Genomic DNA, 17,271 nt, shown 5'->3' on the forward strand with positions numbered 1-17,271 from the left:
ATGTAAAAACCACAATCAGCTTCTGAAATTCAACATGGAAACAGCCCAACTAACCTACAAACCTGTCAAAACAGCTTTTCAGAGCTTATTCATGACAGATGCTATGCTGGCACCTGGCTGTTTTACACTACGGTATTGGAATGTAAATTCTGCGGACTGGAACCTTTACAATTAGACTGCATTTGATTTTCCTGCAGAAAATTGTGCCTCCCCCTCCACCCCACCAGATCATTTATCCTACCCATGACATGTATCATAAAAACAACTAAATAATGAAGGATATTGTCAGGGAACTGCCATCGGAGCATCAGGTGGTGGAGGGACTCAGGGAGGAAGAAAGAGACTCAACAGCTGAAGCAGGGACCAGCAGGGGGAGGAGTGGGTCTCTGAGGGAATGCGAGCAGGAGGGAGGGCTCAGGGAAGCTTCCAGCGAGAACAGTGGGGAGGTATCTGAGTCTCCCATAGGGAGACCCACACCTCGCCGGAAACTGTCACGCCGTGAGTCCAGGAGACGCGTTTCCGTTAAGGAGCTCCTTTGCTGGAAACGCTTCCGCAGACAGCCACTGTCGGACTCTACTAGTGACTAGAGCAGACATGTCTGAGGAGCTCCGTCACACACGGAGGTTTGTGGGGTCGCACAAACTCTGAGGGAGCACGTTTTTACGCACAAGCAGCTAATCAATCCCTAACAGCAGTCCGACAGTCTCTGTACGCTGCCTGTGCAAGAGAAAGCATCATGAGCGAACCAACCGGAACCGGAGGAGCGGGGGCTGGAGCTGGTCCAAGCTTGGAAGATAGATACCGAGCGTTGGAGGTCCAACTGGCGCTGCAGACGGCGAGGCTGGAGGAGAGAAGGGCTCAGGATGCAGACAAGAAGGGGAGAGCCACTCAATTCCCCAGAAAGGTACCAGGATTGGTGCAAAAATTTGGGGGGGACCCCAAGGATTACCATGCCTTTAGGACAGAGATGCAATATGCCATTAATGTGCAGTTCGATGAGTTCCCTGATGAGGAATCGCGAGTTGCTTTCGTAATTGGGCATCTTGAGAAAGGGGCGAGAGACTGGGTTCGACCCCTAATGGCAACGCACAATGACATACTAAAGGACACGAGGAAGTTCTTTCGTGCAATGGATATCATGTTTTCCAGCGATATTGAGGAAGGGGCGGTGCGCAGACAGCTAATGGCTTGTAAGCAGGGAAGTCGATCTGTCCGTGAGTACTGGACTGAGTTTACCATGCTGATTCACAGACTGAGTTGGGATTTATCGGCGGCACCCATTCAAATGCTATTTGAAGAAGGTCTTTCTTCGGCGGTGAAAGACGAGCTGTCACGGAGCCCCAGGGCGGAGTCTATGGATCAGCTGACCAAATCTGCGCTGACCATAGGAGCGCGGCAGGAGGCAAGAGCCTTGGAGAGGCGGGAAGGGAGAGGGGAACGTTGGAAGGAGTTCCGCATTCCAGACATTCCTGAGCCAGCTTTCCCGCCGGCAGAGCCGATGGAAATCGGAACAGCGCGCGCGCGCGCATTTTTAAAAACCAGCGAGGGGGCTAAGAAGGAGGGAAAGGGCCCCCGGAAATGCTATCTCTGCCAACAGCCAGGCCACTTTGCCAGAGTCTGCCCCCAGAGGAAGGAATGGCAAGGGATGGTGGGAGCTGTTGAGGGGGGAGAACAGGGGGGAACGGAGCAGGTAAAAGCCAACGCCTGGTTGCCACAATCGGGGCACTGCAGCCAGGCCAAAGAGCAGTGAAAGTGCCCGTGCCAGAAGCTCCTCGACCTGCTCTAGTGATTGAAGTGTCGCTAGAGCTGCAAAATGGGCACCCCCTAAAAATAAAGGCGCTATTGGACTCAGGCAGCTCCTGCAATTTTATGAGCAAGGAGTTTGCTGCTGAACACCAGATACAGACTATCCCTTTAAGCAACCCCCTGCAGGTGACCACGATTGATGGCAGGGAGTTGTTGGGAGGAGGAGTCAGCTTGCAGACTGTCCCAATGATAATGAGGGTGGCAAGGCACACAGAACTGATAGCGTTTAATGTGGCCACCCTGGGAGGCGCTCCCATTATTTTGGGAATGAGCTGGCTAGCTCTACATGATCCGCTGGTTGGCTGGCATCAAAGAGTGGTGTCCTTTGGTTCAGCACATTGCTTAGAACACTGCAAAGGGGAAAAGGGTTCAGCAGGGGCCCAAGCCACCCTAGCAGGGACTGAAGTAATGGAGAAGGTGAAGGTACCACCACAGTATGCAGATCTCAGCGACGTGTTCAGCGAGAAGGAAGCTGACCAACTACCACCTCATAGACCCTTTGATTGCCAGATCAATTTACTCCCTGGAGCACAGCTTCCCGTGGGCAAGTTGTATGCCATGTCAGACAGAGAAATGCAGGAGTTGCGAGGGTTTATTGACAAGAACCTGAAGAGAGGCTTCATCAGAGAGTCCAAAGCAGCAGGGGGTAGCCCAGTGTTCTTTGTGGACAAAAAAAACGCGGACAAGCCGAGACTTGTATGCGATTTTAGGAGGTTAAATGCAGTGACTGAACCGGTGGCTTTCCCTATGCCCAGAATTGATGATATTTTGACCAGGGTGAGGAAGGGAAAGATTTTTACAAAGCTGGATCTAAGGGGGGCGTACAACCTGATACGCATAAGGAAAGGGGATGAATGGAAAACCACCATGTTTACCCCTTTGGGGGCATTTGAATACCTCGTTATGCCATTTGGATTACAAGCAGGCTCAGCGTGTTTTCAATCTTTTATGAACCACGTACTGGGCCCTTTGCTCTACAAGAATTGCGTTGCTTTCCTAGATGATGTGTTGGTGTATTCGGAGAATGAGGAGCAACATGTGAGAGACGTCAGAGAAGTGTTGAGCAGACTGCAAGCCAACAGGCTGTGGGTCAAACTGGAGAAGTGTCGGTTCCATACCAAGGAGGTGGAATTCCTGGGGTACCGCCTGTCAGACAAGGGATTGGCCATGGATCCCGGCAAGGTACAGGCAGTGCTGGAATGGAAAACACCCAAAACCAAGAAGGATGTGCAGAGGTTCCTAGGGTTTGGAAACTTTTATCGTAAGTTCATCCGCAACTTCGCCCATCTGACGGCGCCCATCACTGACTGTCTCAGCAGTAAAAAGAAGTTTGTATGGACGGCGGAGGCGGAGCGAGCGTTTGAGGAGCTGAAAAGGGCCTTCGCCTCTGAAGAACAACTTCTGCATGTGGATTTACGAAAGAAGCTAAGGGTTGAAACAGACGCATCTGACAGAGCCATAGGGGCGGTGCTTCTTCTGCAGCCGGGGAAGGAGGAGTCAGAGTGGCGACCGTGTGCCTTCTTTTCGCGAAAGCTGAACAAATCCGAGAGGAACTACACGGTGTACGACCGAGAACTTCTTGCTATTCATGAGGCGTTCCGGAGATGGAGGCATCTGCTAGTTGGTGCACAACATAAGGTGCAAGTGTGCACGGACCATAAAAATCTAGAGTATTGGAGAACTGCGCGAGTGCTCAACCAAAGGCAGTTGAGATGGGCCCAGGAGTTCTCCAAATTTAACTTTGAGATTTGTTATGTGCCAGGCCCAGAGAATGTTAGGGCGGACGCTCTCTCACGCAAACCTGAATATTTGGAGGGGGAGGGAGCACCCGAAGAAACCCATATCATTCCAGAGGACCGCTGGGTGTGTGGGGCGACTTTGGTGGGGCAAAGGGAATTGGTAGAGGGTACGGTGCAGGATGCATACGCCCAGGACAAACTCAGGGATCTCAGGAGGGAGGAAGACAAATCCGGTGGTTTTGAGGAGAGAAACGGGGCATTGTATTATAAGGGAGCGTTATATATACCTGAAGGGGAATTGAGGGAGAAGGTACTCAAGCAGCTGCACGATAGCCCCACAGCAGGGCATTTTGGGCAACACAAGACCATGTGGCTGGTTACCAGGGAATTTTGGTGGCCCAAGGTCAGGGAAGATGTGCGGGAGTATGTGAGAGGGTGTGAACAATGCCAAAGAGCCAAGGGGGAGAGGCGGGCGCCGGCTGGTTTATTAGAACCACTGCCCACACCTGAAAGACCGTGGGAAGCAGTGGCAATAGATTTCATGACTGATCTGCCAAGGTCTAGAGGGAAAACAGCCATCATGGTTGTAGTAGACCTGTTAACTAAAATGGCCCACTTTATAGCCTGCTCACATGCGGTCACAGCAGAAGAAACAGCCAAATTGTTTGTAGAGAATGTGTTTCGGTTGCATGGCGCCCCCTTGAGGGTGGTTTCAGACCGAGGGAAACAATTTACTTCCAGGTTCTGGAGGAAGCTCATGAGCTTACTGCATGTAGAGGTTAATTTTTCAACGGCCCGTCATCCAGAAACCAACGGGCAGGCGGAAAGAGCAAATGGGGTTCTCCAACAATATTTGAGGTGTTATGTTAATGACAGAGAGAATGATTGGGTGGAGAAGCTGGCGTTGGCAGAATTTGCCTACAACAATGCAGAGAACGTGTCCACGGGGATGAGCCCCTTTTTGGCTAATCACGGGTGCCATCCCAGAGCCTTCCCAGGGGGGGAGGGGGAGAACTGGAGCGTTCCAGCTGCAGAACAGTTCGTTGAAGAAATGGAAGCGATCCATCGCCAGCTCCAACTCAACTTAAACAGGGCTAAGGAGGAATATAAGAGGCAGGCAGACAAAAACCGAAGGGAAGGTGAAAGCATCAGGGTGGGGGACCAGGTGTGGCTGTCAACCCAAGGGTTGCCGTTCAAAGGAGGTTGTAAGAAATTAAGACCCAAAAGGCTGGGTCCGTTTGAAGTCATGCAGCAGGTCAATCCAGTGGCTTTCAGGCTCCGGTTACCGAACCACATGAAGCTGCACCCAGTTTTTCACAGGTCGTTGCTGTCACCGTATAGAGGAGACAGTGAAGGGAGGGTCACTAGGGGACCAGCAATGGAGGAGAAGGAACACAGCTACCATGTAGCGGAGATCCTCGATTCCAGGTGGAAGGGAGATCAAGTAGAGTATTTGGTAATGTGGGAAGGGGAACCGGAGTCGGAAAACACCTGGGTTAGGGCAGAGGATGTCAATGACGAAGTTTTAATAGAGACTTTTCATCAGAGGTTCCCACGTAAACCTCAGCCTGTAGCGAGGTTCCGAAGGGAATACTTTGCCACCACCGACGAGGAAGAGGAGTTGGAGGGGCTCCCAGATTCTGAAGAGGAAGAGGATTCAGCGAGCCAGGACGACGATCGATGGAGGGAATTGTTCGAGACGTCGGAAGATGAGGAAGATTCGTTTCGGGGTTTTAGCCCTTCACCTCCCAGGGGAGAGGAAATGGGAGGGGGTGAGGGGGGCCCTGGAGGGGAGGTGGATGTCAGGGAACTGCCATCGGAGCATCAGGTGGTGGAGGGACTCAGGGAGGAAGAAAGAGACTCAACAGCTGAAGCAGGGACCAGCAGGGGGAGGAGTGGGTCTCTGAGGGAATGCGAGCAGGAGGGAGGGCTCAGGGAAGCTTCCAGCGAGAACAGTGGGGAGGTATCTGAGTCTCCCATAGGGAGACCCACACCTCGCCGGAAACTGTCACGCCGTGAGTCCAGGAGACGCGTTTCCGTTAAGGAGCTCCTTTGCTGGAAACGCTTCCGCAGACAGCCACTGTCGGACTCTACTAGTGACTAGAGCAGACATGTCTGAGGAGCTCCGTCACACACGGAGGTTTGTGGGGTCGCACAAACTCTGAGGGAGCACGTTTTTACGCACAAGCAGCTAATCAATCCCTAACAGATATATTGTTTAAATTATGGCACTGGCTTTGCTGAATTCAGTTGATTGGCACCCTAATCCAGTGATCTGCAGGAGCTCAGAAATTCACAGTAGTCTTTTGCAGATGCAGGTTTCTCTCATAAACACACACACGGGTGGAGCTGATTCCCAGAGGCAAAAAAAAAAAAACAAAAAAAAAAAAACCCCCCAAAACAGGGCAGTTCCTGCAACAAAGAAACTTTCTTGGTTGAGCACTAAGTACTGTATTTTCCTGTGTATAAGACGAAGTCTTTTTATTTTAAAAAAATGCTAAAAAGATTGGGGTTGTCTTATACACAGATAGTGCTGAGATGGGACGGACGATTGGTGGCTGCCGCGAGCAGGAGATTGCCAGCGGCATTTGGGGGGGGGGTGAATGTTGGCTGCGGCAAGGTCTGCTTGTGATTGGCTGTTGTGGCAATTGGGCGTGCGATTATTGGCTGCTGGCGGCGAGCGGGCAGACGATTGGTGGCTTCGTGGATGCGTGCAATTGGCAGTGGCGGGTGAGCAATCTCCCCCCATTTCCTCAATTTTGAGTCCCCCAAAATAGGGGTCTTGTTATAAACGGAAAAATGTGGTATTTTGGAGAAGAGTACAATGAGCAAACACATTTCACATAAGAATCTCCCCAAACTCCCAAACAATCTCCCCAAAAATCTCTGTGACCTAAAATGTAAAAGAACCATGTCTACGATAAATATATTTAGGATTGCTCCAGAGTTTTAACAGTTTTTCCAGGCAGTGGCTTTCCCTCATGGTGTTCTATGTTGCATGGAATAACCTGGAAAGGGGGGAGGGGGGCACTAAAGTGGCTTTGTGGTTTTGCACCACAGTGGCTGGTCACATCCACACCATACAGTTAGAGCACATGCCTTCCTCTCCCCACCCCCACCACCCCAAATCCTGGGAACTGCAGTTTGTTAAAGGTGCTAGGAATTGTAGCTCTGCAAAGCTAAACCAGTTCCCAGAATTTGGGGAAAGGGGGAGCCATGTGCTTTAAAGGTATGGTATGGCTGTAATCACTGTTTTGGCCTCAGCTATTAAAGCTGATCCTGCTAGGCTTCTGTCGACTAGCATCTGAAAAACAACATGGTCTTTTTATGACTTGTAAATTCTACTTGAAGCAGCACAAATCTCAGTTACAGGGTCTAGACATGTCGGGCATAAACAAATCCAAACTTTGAACACACACAGTTTTTTCTTGTTGTTTTTTCTTTTCTTTTAAAGGTAAGGAAAGTAGGTAATCAGTTTCTCAGGTGACCGCAAATTTTGTAGAAACAAGTGGGGCCTGCAACACAATGTTGCAGCAGATCCCCACTCCCAAAGAGGAATGCTCTTGCTCAGGGATCCAGGCAGCCCGATTTTAACAAGATGTGCCAGGGACTGAACCCTGCACTTTCTTCATGCAAAGCATGTATTCAACTACTGACCGATGACCCCTGGACACACAAATGCACACATACACATGGCCTGGGGCATGAATGTGAACACGGGGCCACAAAGGCCATGAACTGCAAGAGGCATAGTCTGCAACAATTTTTTTTAAAAAGCCCAGGGACACGTCCAGGGTACATTATCCTCCTGAAAGCAAGGTTTCATTCTTTGCACCTGCATTCAGGGGCCAATTCCATCTTTATTTTACCATGGAAGAAGGCGCAATAAACTTTTGCAACAGTCATAAGAAGCAACTTACCACCGAGTCAAGAAATCTAATACAGCACTCAAGCTCCGGGCGAGTCTCGCAGAACTGCCGAAAGAGAAGTCTTCCTATTGGCTGCTTGTCACATAAACTGTAGTAATCTCTCTCTAGAGGAAATAAAGAGGAGGAGGAAAGGTGAAAAACTGAGGTACTTTTTAATGCATTTTGGTCTGGTTACATTGTGTCCATGTTTTCTTTTCCTTAAGGATCGTAAAACACACACACACACACACACACACACACACACACACACACGTTCTGCACAAGCGATACAAAATGACGCACACACACAAACAATTCACAGGACAAAGGCTGTAGCCAAAGAAAGTTATGTGCAGTTGTGACGTGGAAGCAGAGAAATTGATTGTACCAGCATCTTTATGAAGTCAAGATTTTTCTCTCTCTCTTTCAGGGATACATGTTTCTGACTTCTAAACGTTGCAAACAGAGGCTTGAGATCAGAGAGTCAAGGCCTGCAGAAATCCCCGAAACAAGATGGGGGAATGTGAGCAAGATAACACTCTATCAGGGACCTCCAGTGCCTTTCAGAGCCCCTTGCCCTTCCCACGACTGGTAAATGCAGAAGAAATTACTCCTCACCTCGTCCCATTGCTCTTACTTCTGCTCAGAGAGTTGACTGTTGGGACTGCTCATGTGAGTCCAGACTACCAAGCTGGAAACCAAATATGGAGCATATCTGTGGTGCTCCTGTTTCCTGAGTGCAGGTGCTGCTGACCCAGTCCCTAACACTCCACATCCCGCCATCTTTGCTCCACTGCCATAGAAGACAAGGGCACAAAGGGTACACGTATCTGCCAGAATGCTTGTTCCATGTTCACTTAATGAGATATCACATGGATTGAGGTCACTCATATCCCCCATATAAAGGTGGAAGGCTATTTGTTCCATCTCCCTCAGCTAGGATCATTTTCTGAACAGAAACATAGCTATCATTTACATAAAATAAACTCAAATTTGGTGTGTGTGTGTGTGTTAAGATATGAAAAAAATCTGGAATTAGCTTGGCACAAATATAAAACCAGCTGGTGCATGAGGCTGTTATGACTGTAAATTCAGGAGTAGGATACCGCAGCACGTGCCGTAGAACTGGCCTTGCTAAAGAAATATTTATGGCTTAAAAACAGCAAAACAGCTCACAATGTATGAAACCACAGGCTGTGTTTTCTTCAACATTCTTGCCCTGACTTTTCTCAGCGCCATATGACAATTTCTATTGCTGCTGCAACAAACCACTCCTTATCTTAAGGCATGATGATGCTGTGAAGCAGACAAGCTGCCTTCACTTAACCTATTACAGAGAAGCGCAACAGCTCGTCCAGATTAAAATCCTATTCTTTTCCAACTTTAGGAAAATTTATGGCATGTCTTGAATTGCTCGAGATTAAGACTATGACGTTTGCTGGCTGTTGCTGTACACAGGTCTATTTAAGCGGCAAGCTGTTGCCTGTCCAGATTGCTGGGGTACCTTCCCTTTTCTGCAATACCTGATCAAGCTGGGCTACCTGTGAAATTTAAAAAATAGCACAGTCCCGGCTAATACAGAGGTTCCAAGAAGCTTGATCATTACCCCAAAGTTTGGCAGCCTTACAAAAAAATCCTCAATGTTCCTCCATCTGAGTGGCTCCACTAATTCCCCACATTCTTTTTAGACCTTTCACGTCGCGGCCAAGCTCATCCTCCATCACTCCCTTTACCCAGAAATAACGGCACAAGACACATTAGCTGAACGAATGGCCACGAGTTTACTTGTTTACATTCGTTGGTCTGCAATGCCCATAACTAATGATTGTCAAACTTTCTCCCCACAATTTTGTTTGGTGTGGATGTCCTGCTACGGAGCCAAGGATTGGGAAACCACATCTCCTGTGGCTGCCTGCCTTGTTTAGATGAACACTTCCTGGATCGAAAAATTGGCGTCGTAATGATGTTGCTCTTTGTTGCTCTTTGCCCACACACCTGAGGCAAGGGTGGGAAGACGTCAGGCTTGTGGGATGCAAAAATGGTGGAGTGGAGACAATGTACTCTTAGAATTAAGGAGTAGGGCGCCTCTGGACACAGCACAGGAATTTGTTCTCACTACCTAAATCGAGCTCACAGTTGCCCCCAAGGTTTCTTCAGCTCAGCAATCTAATTTAGACAGAAAAACCTCCCCCCACCTTGTTGCTACTGTTAAACAATTGGGAGTCAAATTCCTTGATGATATACCGCGAATCACTTAGAGATCTACCAGTAGATCTGGCTCTATCTTCTGCCCACCCCTGACCCAAAGGATGTGCTGAGATGACTCTGGAAGATTTACCACAGACCTTCCAAGTGTCCCTATTTTCCAGAGACATCCCTGATTTAGAGAAGCTGTCCTGGTTTCTGATTTGATCCTGGAATGTCCCACTTTTCCTTAGGATGCCCCTATTTTCATTGGAAATATATTGGAGGGTATGGAATTATCTGCCCCACAAGCTGTCTGAAGGCAATTCTGTATAGGGAAGTTTTTTTTTTTTATAATGTTTAATGTTTTATTATGTTTTTATATACAGCGGTACCTAAGGTTAAGTACTTAATTCGTTCCAGAGGTCCGTTCTTAACCTGAAACTGTTCTTAACCTGAAGCACCACTTTAGCTAATGGGGCCTCCTGCTGCCGCCACCAGAGCACGATTTCTGTTCTCATCCTGAAGCAAAGTTCTTAACCTGAAGCACTATTTCTGGGTTAGTGGAGTCTGTAACCTGAAGCGTATGTAACCGGAAGCGTATGTAACCTGAGGTACCACGGCATGTTGGAAGCTGGCCAGAGTGGCTGGGGCATCCCAGTAAGATGTGTGGAGTATAAACAACAAAATTATCATTATGGAAATATTGGAGAGTATGTTACCAGGCCCCAACAGTGGTGACTCTGAAGGTCAGTGAAACCACCAGGCAAACAAAGTCTCCTCAAGTTGGTAAACCAAGGAGGATTGGTTAGAGTAAGCCTGCATGAATGAACCCACACCTCATTGGTAATTTTAGACACCTCAGGTGGACCTGGTTACAACTTCACAACCCATTCTCCTAAAGGGAATGAGGGCAAAAGCACCCCTTCCCCAGTCCACATTCCCTGGAGGGAAGTCCTTGTAAAATTTCCCCAAAAAGCCACCTCATATCTTTGCACCATGCACTTCTGATTACACAACAGCTTCACAGGACATTTTAGGGAAACGTGCCAGATCTAAGAATTCAGTCAAAGGCTTCGTTGATCCAACAAAAATTCTCCCCTTGGTAATGGAGCAATCCTATTCCCATTCTGAGCCCTCTCTGGCCCCCAAGATAATCATACAGGGCTTTCCACATCATCAGCCTTCGTCTTGCTGCGGCTCCTGTGTGTTGTGCAAGAATTGAGGGAGGGGTACGCAGAGAGGATATCCAAGTGGCTTTTATTCATTTGTATGTGATCCAGCAAATAGATTCTTCTCTCTGAACCATGAACTATCAGATGCCTGGAATAAATAGGGTAATAAGATGCCAAGGCTCATGAATATTTATGATACTGCCTACCATTTCTCCATACAAAACAAATATCCAGAAAGATAATCAAAGACACAAACTATTATATCATAAAAATGGTCAGGGTGTGACCATGATATGTGTGAACTCTTGATGGTCCAGATCTTATCCCATACTCTCATCTGACCATTGTGATATAACAACAACAACAACAATAATCTCCAGTCATCTTCTGATTTTTATTTTTTTGTTTTTGCTAGCTGGGCATGTAACATTAGGAGGAGCCCAGAAAAATGACAGAGCACATTTGCTTTTGACTACCCAAGTAGACAAGTGGCTAGCTCTGTCTACACAAAACTCATGCAGTATTGCTTTTGATTGGCACAGCCTGAGCATAAAGAGGTAGGCACTTACACATTTTATTCAGCTTCCACAATAGTACAGAGCGTGCCTGACCTAAAGCAGTACTGCTGCTAACTCTTAGCCCTTTAGAGGGATCGGTATGGAATATAGCAAATAGCAGGCAGGTGGCGCTGTGGGTTAAACCACAGAGCCTAGGACTTGCCGATCAGAAGGTCGGCGGTTCGAATCCCCACGACGGGGTGAGCTCCCGTTGTTCGGTCCCTGCTCCTGCCAACCTAGCAGTTCAAAAGCACGTCAAAGTGCAAGTAGATAAATAGGTACTGCTCCAGCGGGAAGGCAAACGGCGTTTCTGTATGTTGCTCTGGTTCGCCAGAAGCGGCTTAGTCATGCTGTACACTGGCTCCCTCGGCCTATAGAGCAAGATGAGCGCGCAACCCCAGAGTCGGTCACGACTGGACCTAATGGTCAGGGGTCCCTTTACCTTTACCTGTGTATCAGTCTCGTGTGGTTCCATGGACCACAGGTTTCAGAGTGCAATCCCAGGTGCTCTGGGAGAAATGGGAAATCACTCAAGGACTGAAGGAATCCAAAGGAATTCCTGTTCGAAAACACTGCAGAATCTATAACCATTTTTTGAAAATGATTTTTTAAAAATAAAAAACACTGTGTTTTGCATAATCTTGTGTAACCTTTTTTTGAAAATGAATAATCAAAATTAAACTGCTCAAATCTCCCTCCCTGTGCGTGTGATTTAAAAAAAAGAAAAAGAAATTATAAGGGGTTCATTAGATTGTGGTCCTAATGTATACTCAGCTCCTGGTGTGTGTGCAACAGTCTTTATCCCATCAGCTGTGCTTCATTGTCATACTGGGTTTTTTGATGCAGAATACAATTGGATAAAGACGATGTGTATTGGATAGAATGCTTGGCTCAAGCTAAATCGAGATAACCCCATGGACAGAAGTCTCCATGTACCAGCTCCAGTCATATCCCACATATAAAAGTGGGAGGATAATCTTTCCATCTCCTTCTGCTATGATTGCCCATTTTTTGAAGAGTAACATTTAAAAAAAAAAATAATAACTCAAATTATGGCCAAAACAGAACCCCCTTTTTTTCTTCCTATAAGAAAGTGTAAGGCCAAAAATTAAACCAGGATGAATGCAAGAACATGTACAATAGCTCTAAGTCATCAAGTCCTTGGCAACTTTAGTCTATGAGAACAGGATGAACTTGCTGCTAAAATAATAAATGAAATTATTATTCCCCTTTAAGTGGCATAAAATAGCTTCTAAGATTCAGTCCTGAAGGACTGAGGAACTGCATTCGTGTAGATACACATACCTTATTGATTAACTGAAAGCACATTTTTGTGTATTAAGTAAACACAAATTCACAGACAATTTTTAGTGGCACATCCAAGATGAAGAAGAAAGGGGGGGAGTCTCCAAGTGCATATTTTATTTATTTTTTGAGTCCACTGCATTTCAAGTATCTTCCTTGGGGAACTCTTAGACATAGCTAACTCAAAACTTTGTTCCCCAACTTCAGTTCTTTGAAGACAATGAAAACACTTGGGAGAAATATTTCTGTGCATCAGAAACATCCTTCCTCTCCTCCCCCGGCACTTGTATTTGGTATCTTCCTTTTGGGGGCGTATTTTTACATCACAATCCAAGGCATCATGAGCTATGACCAAATTTTTCACACTCTTCCTCTCCCCTTTTACCAGTCTCAAAGGAAAAGAAAAAAAACGAGCGCGCAAATGGACAACTGGAGAGTCAGAAACCTGCCTTAAGAGTCAATTATATCGTTCTCTGTATAGATGCCAATAAAAACAGCAGTTCTGATTCAAAAGTTTAACAAATGTGGAGAATGATTTCCTGAGGAAATGGAAATGTTAAATAGTTGGAAGTGAAACCATATGTTTGCAAATGATGTAGTGGACATAACAGTTGTAGGGACAACTGCGAGAGAAGAGGACACATCCTGCCAGATTCGAGAAACTTTATACAGAGACAGGACCCCGTATAACTTCAACTTTCCTTATTTTAGAAAATGAGCACAGGCTTGGATCGTGCTGCCTGTTGAATGAGGCTTTCATATCTCCCCTTTCCACCGTAGCTTCATATTCCACTCCTTAAGACTGGGGGACCCTCCAGTATGGCATAAAAAGGAGGGCAGGGATGCAGTGGGAAAAGGGGGAAGGGAGACTGGCAAAAACTGGGAACTTTGCCTTCTGCTCACGCAAGAACACAGGTGCATCTAAACCATGGATTATAGCGGCTGTGTACACACTATACTTTTAAAGCACATTCAAAACACATTCTTTCTCTCAAAGAATTCTGAGCACTGTAGTGTACATCTCACAGAGTTAAAATTCCCAGCTACCTTTAACAAACTGCTGTGCCCAGAATTATCTGAAGGAAAGAATGTGCTTCAAATGTGCATTGAAGGTATAGTGCATATGTAGCCAAAGATAACAAATCTATTGCCACTTGCAATGCAAAAAGGGACCCCTGACCATTAGGTCCAGTCGTGACCGACTCTGGGGTTGTGGTGCTCATCTTGCTTTATTGGCCGAGGGAGCCAGCGTACAGCTTCCAGGTCATGTGGCCAGCATGACTAAGCCGCTTCTGGTGAACCAGAGCAGCGCACGAAAACGCCGTTTACCTTCCCACCGGAGCGGTACCTATTGATCTACTTGCACTTTGACGTGCTTTCAGACTGCTAGGGTGGCAGGAGCAGGGACTGATCAACGGGAGCTCACCCCGTCATGGGGATTCAAACCGCTGACCTTCTGATCGGCAAGTCCTAGGCTCTGTGGTTTAACCCACAGCGCCACCCGCGTCCCAATTGCAACGAATACAAGGTTGCAAGTCTGGTAGTAAGTTCCAAGGAGCACAGTCAAACTTACTTATGACTAGATATGTACAGAGTTGCACTGTGTGCATAAATGTTTTTCTGAATATTATTTCTTTATCATCCTAACTTTACTTTAACTTTTCACAAAGCAACACATTGCTGGATTTCAGTTGACTGCTCTGTATGCTCTGTCCCCCTTCCCCTCCGACACTCAGCCTACTACATCTCCCTGCCAGACAGAAAAACACTTTGCTCAACTGTCCAGGAGCGGCAGAGCCAGGGGAGGAAGAACACTCTGGCCACATCCGCCAAAGGACTAAGGAATGCAGGGCTGGGTTGTGTGTGTAGGGCTTTGTCTTTGCATTATTGCAAGTCTCCTTGAAGATCACTGCATTGAAAAGTGAAATATAAAGCATCAAATAAATATATCTGAAACAGACAAAAAAAAAGTTTACTTCAGAAAGAACCTAGTTATACTAAGAGTCCAAAACAAAATTGGCCTGGTATACCCAGATTAGTCTAAACCATTAAGTGGCACTTCGTAGGCAATTTTGAAGGCTACCAGTTCTGGGCATTCACTTTAACTCTGTCCCCAAAGCTTGTGCCAAAGGAGGAACCAGCCATTCAGTTTTGGCAAACTTAAGGACTTTGAAAACAGGAAAAAATGAGATCAAAATGTATCCATACTTAATGCAAGGACACATCCTATGAGGACTAAGGGCTTTATGGCTGGAATCCTCAAGCCACATCTTCAGTCACGGGCCAACTAACCAATTCATGATTGTGCATTATAAGGACCATTTTGTGTTCAGTTTAAGCCAGCATATGGTCCCCCCTTCAAATTTCCTTCTCTTTCTGGCCTCAAGACTAGCACCAGTCATTCCTTCTATTTTTGATGTTCAGGCATGAGTGCCAATGCTGATGTAGCAAATGAAGCACCACCCCTGCAAAAGAGCTAGGCTTTAACAATCTCAGGAGAGCCCCAAACTTTGCAAAAGTATATGTTTCTTGCGCAAAATAAATAAAGGGAACAAAAACTCACCCCAACAAAGAAAAGCAAGACTGCACATACTCTGCACACTCATGTGCAGAGAAGCAGAATGAGTGTGGACCAAAAGTCCAGTCAGGTCATAACTTGACTCTCATTCAGAGCTCAGGATACAGCCACAGACCAGCCACCACATTTGCTCCCTGCTTTTCCCTTCCCTTCTCTGCACTACTATTCCCTTCAAAGCTCTTCCTTTCCAAGCCATAGGGATGTCCCAAAGTCCTTGAAGGCGTGGCTTGGATTGGCTTTTAAAGGTAAAGGTAAAGGGACCCCTGACCATTAGGTCCAGTCGTGACCGACTCTGGGGTTGCGGCGCTCATCTTGCTTTATTGGCCGAGGGAGCCGGTGTTTGTCCGCAGATAGCTTCCGGGTCATGTGGCCAGCATGACTAAGCCACTTCTGGTGAACCAGAACAGCACACGGAAACACCGTTTACCTTCCCGTTGGAGCGGTACCTATTTATCTACTTGCACTTTGATGTGCTTTCGAACTGCTAGGTTGGCAGGAACAGGGACCAAACAACGGGAGCTCACCCCGTTGCAGGGATTCGAACCGCCAACCTTCTGATTGGCAAGTCCTAGGCTCTGTGGTTTAACCCACAGCGCCACCTGCGTCCCTCTTGGATTGGCTTTTAGCTGCCCCCAATCCATGCCCTCAACGCTTCCCCTTTTCCCAAGCAAACATACTGTTGCTAGGCCTCACTTCCCCCTTCTATTTTCGAAGGCCAGACTCAAATTTACAGCAACTTTTTCATGCAAACGCAAATTACAAATGCAACTGAAATTGTCTCCATGTAAATCCAAGAAAGAACATACACTAATCCACCCTGATTTTTAAAAGATGAAAGCTGCTTCCCAGCTTTAAGTTTCTTAATGGACCTTTTTCTTTAAAAAAGAGAGCTTATACATTGTGTTGGTTGCATCAGTAAACACTGCCTCTGTTACCACTGAATTAGGTAAAAATGCAAAGTGAGTAGATGTGTTATTGCTTGTGGCAACAGTCTGTGAATAAGGGTGGGAGGGAGTTTAATTTCTCCTATAATAATAGGGTTTAAGCACAAAAGATTATCCTGCATTCAGTTCACAAAAGGCCTAAAGTCTACTTAATTTCCCTCTACCTACAGGAGCTTCCCCTTCACATGCACAGATGCTGTGGCCAGAATCCAAAGAGCTACTTTAGGGATGTTAAAGGGCTTCCGCAAACCCGGTGGAATGTCAACTTTCCCTCTGCTTTGAACAGTAAACCCTAATGGCATGAAACCAACTTCTTTTGATAAGTCCCATCCACATCAAGGAACATGGGGTACAAAGGATGCTTTATCTGAGCTCAGATTCGATTTGGGTGCAGAGAACTGGCTGTGAAGTTCTTTGGAGCCTGGCTTATGGAAGCCATAATAATATCCAGTTTGAATGTAATGGGTAAGTGCAACCCACCACTATGACAGCAGTGTGAAACTTATTTATTTATTATATTCTCCATGGAGCTCAAGGTGGTGTACAGTTCTCCCCATCCTCATTTGAACCCCACAAAAACCCTGAGAAGTAGGTTAAGCTGAGAGATATATAGTGGTACCTCAGGTTAAGTACTTAATTCATTCCGGAGGTCCGTTCTTAACCTGAAACTGTTCTTAACCTGGAGCACCACTTTAGCTAACAGGGCCTCCGGCTGCCGCCACACTGCTTCCACGTGATTTCTGTTCTTATCCTGAAGCAAAGTTCTTAACCTGAAGCACTATTTCTGGGTTAGCAGAGTGTGTAACCTGAAGCGTATGTAACCTGAAGCATATGTAACCCGAGGTACCACTGTAGTGACTTTCCCTGGGTCAACCAGGGAGCTTCATGGCTTGAGTGGGGATTTGAACCCGGTTTCCCAGGTCCTAGTCAGACAGACACTTTAACCATTAGACCACACTGGCTCTCAACTTCCTCAGCAGTACCTGTTTCACCGCTGCTGATAAGATATACAATCTTGTCCATCCCACCTCAGGTCCATGAAATTTAGTGAGTGCATTTTAAATATCTTTAAATT

General features: G+C 46.7%; 1 protein-coding gene across 2 annotated transcripts in view; it reads right to left on the bottom strand.

The window, feature by feature from the left end:
• The window catches only part of GRK5 (G protein-coupled receptor kinase 5), a 168,313-nt gene that overhangs the window by 82,081 nt on the left and 68,961 nt on the right, over nt 1–17,271 (bottom strand). For both annotated transcript variants that reach the window (XM_083504964.1, XM_083504963.1), the window contains exon 3: nt 7,466–7,578. In XM_083504964.1, the coding sequence (XP_083361090.1) occupies nt 7,466–7,578 (113 nt within the window). The remainder of the gene's footprint in view (nt 1–7,465; nt 7,579–17,271) is intronic.

The sequence above is a fragment of the Podarcis liolepis genome (genome assembly GCF_965112155.1).
Source record: "Podarcis liolepis genome assembly, chromosome: 5".
Taxonomy (NCBI): Eukaryota; Metazoa; Chordata; class Lepidosauria; order Squamata; family Lacertidae; genus Podarcis; species Podarcis liolepis.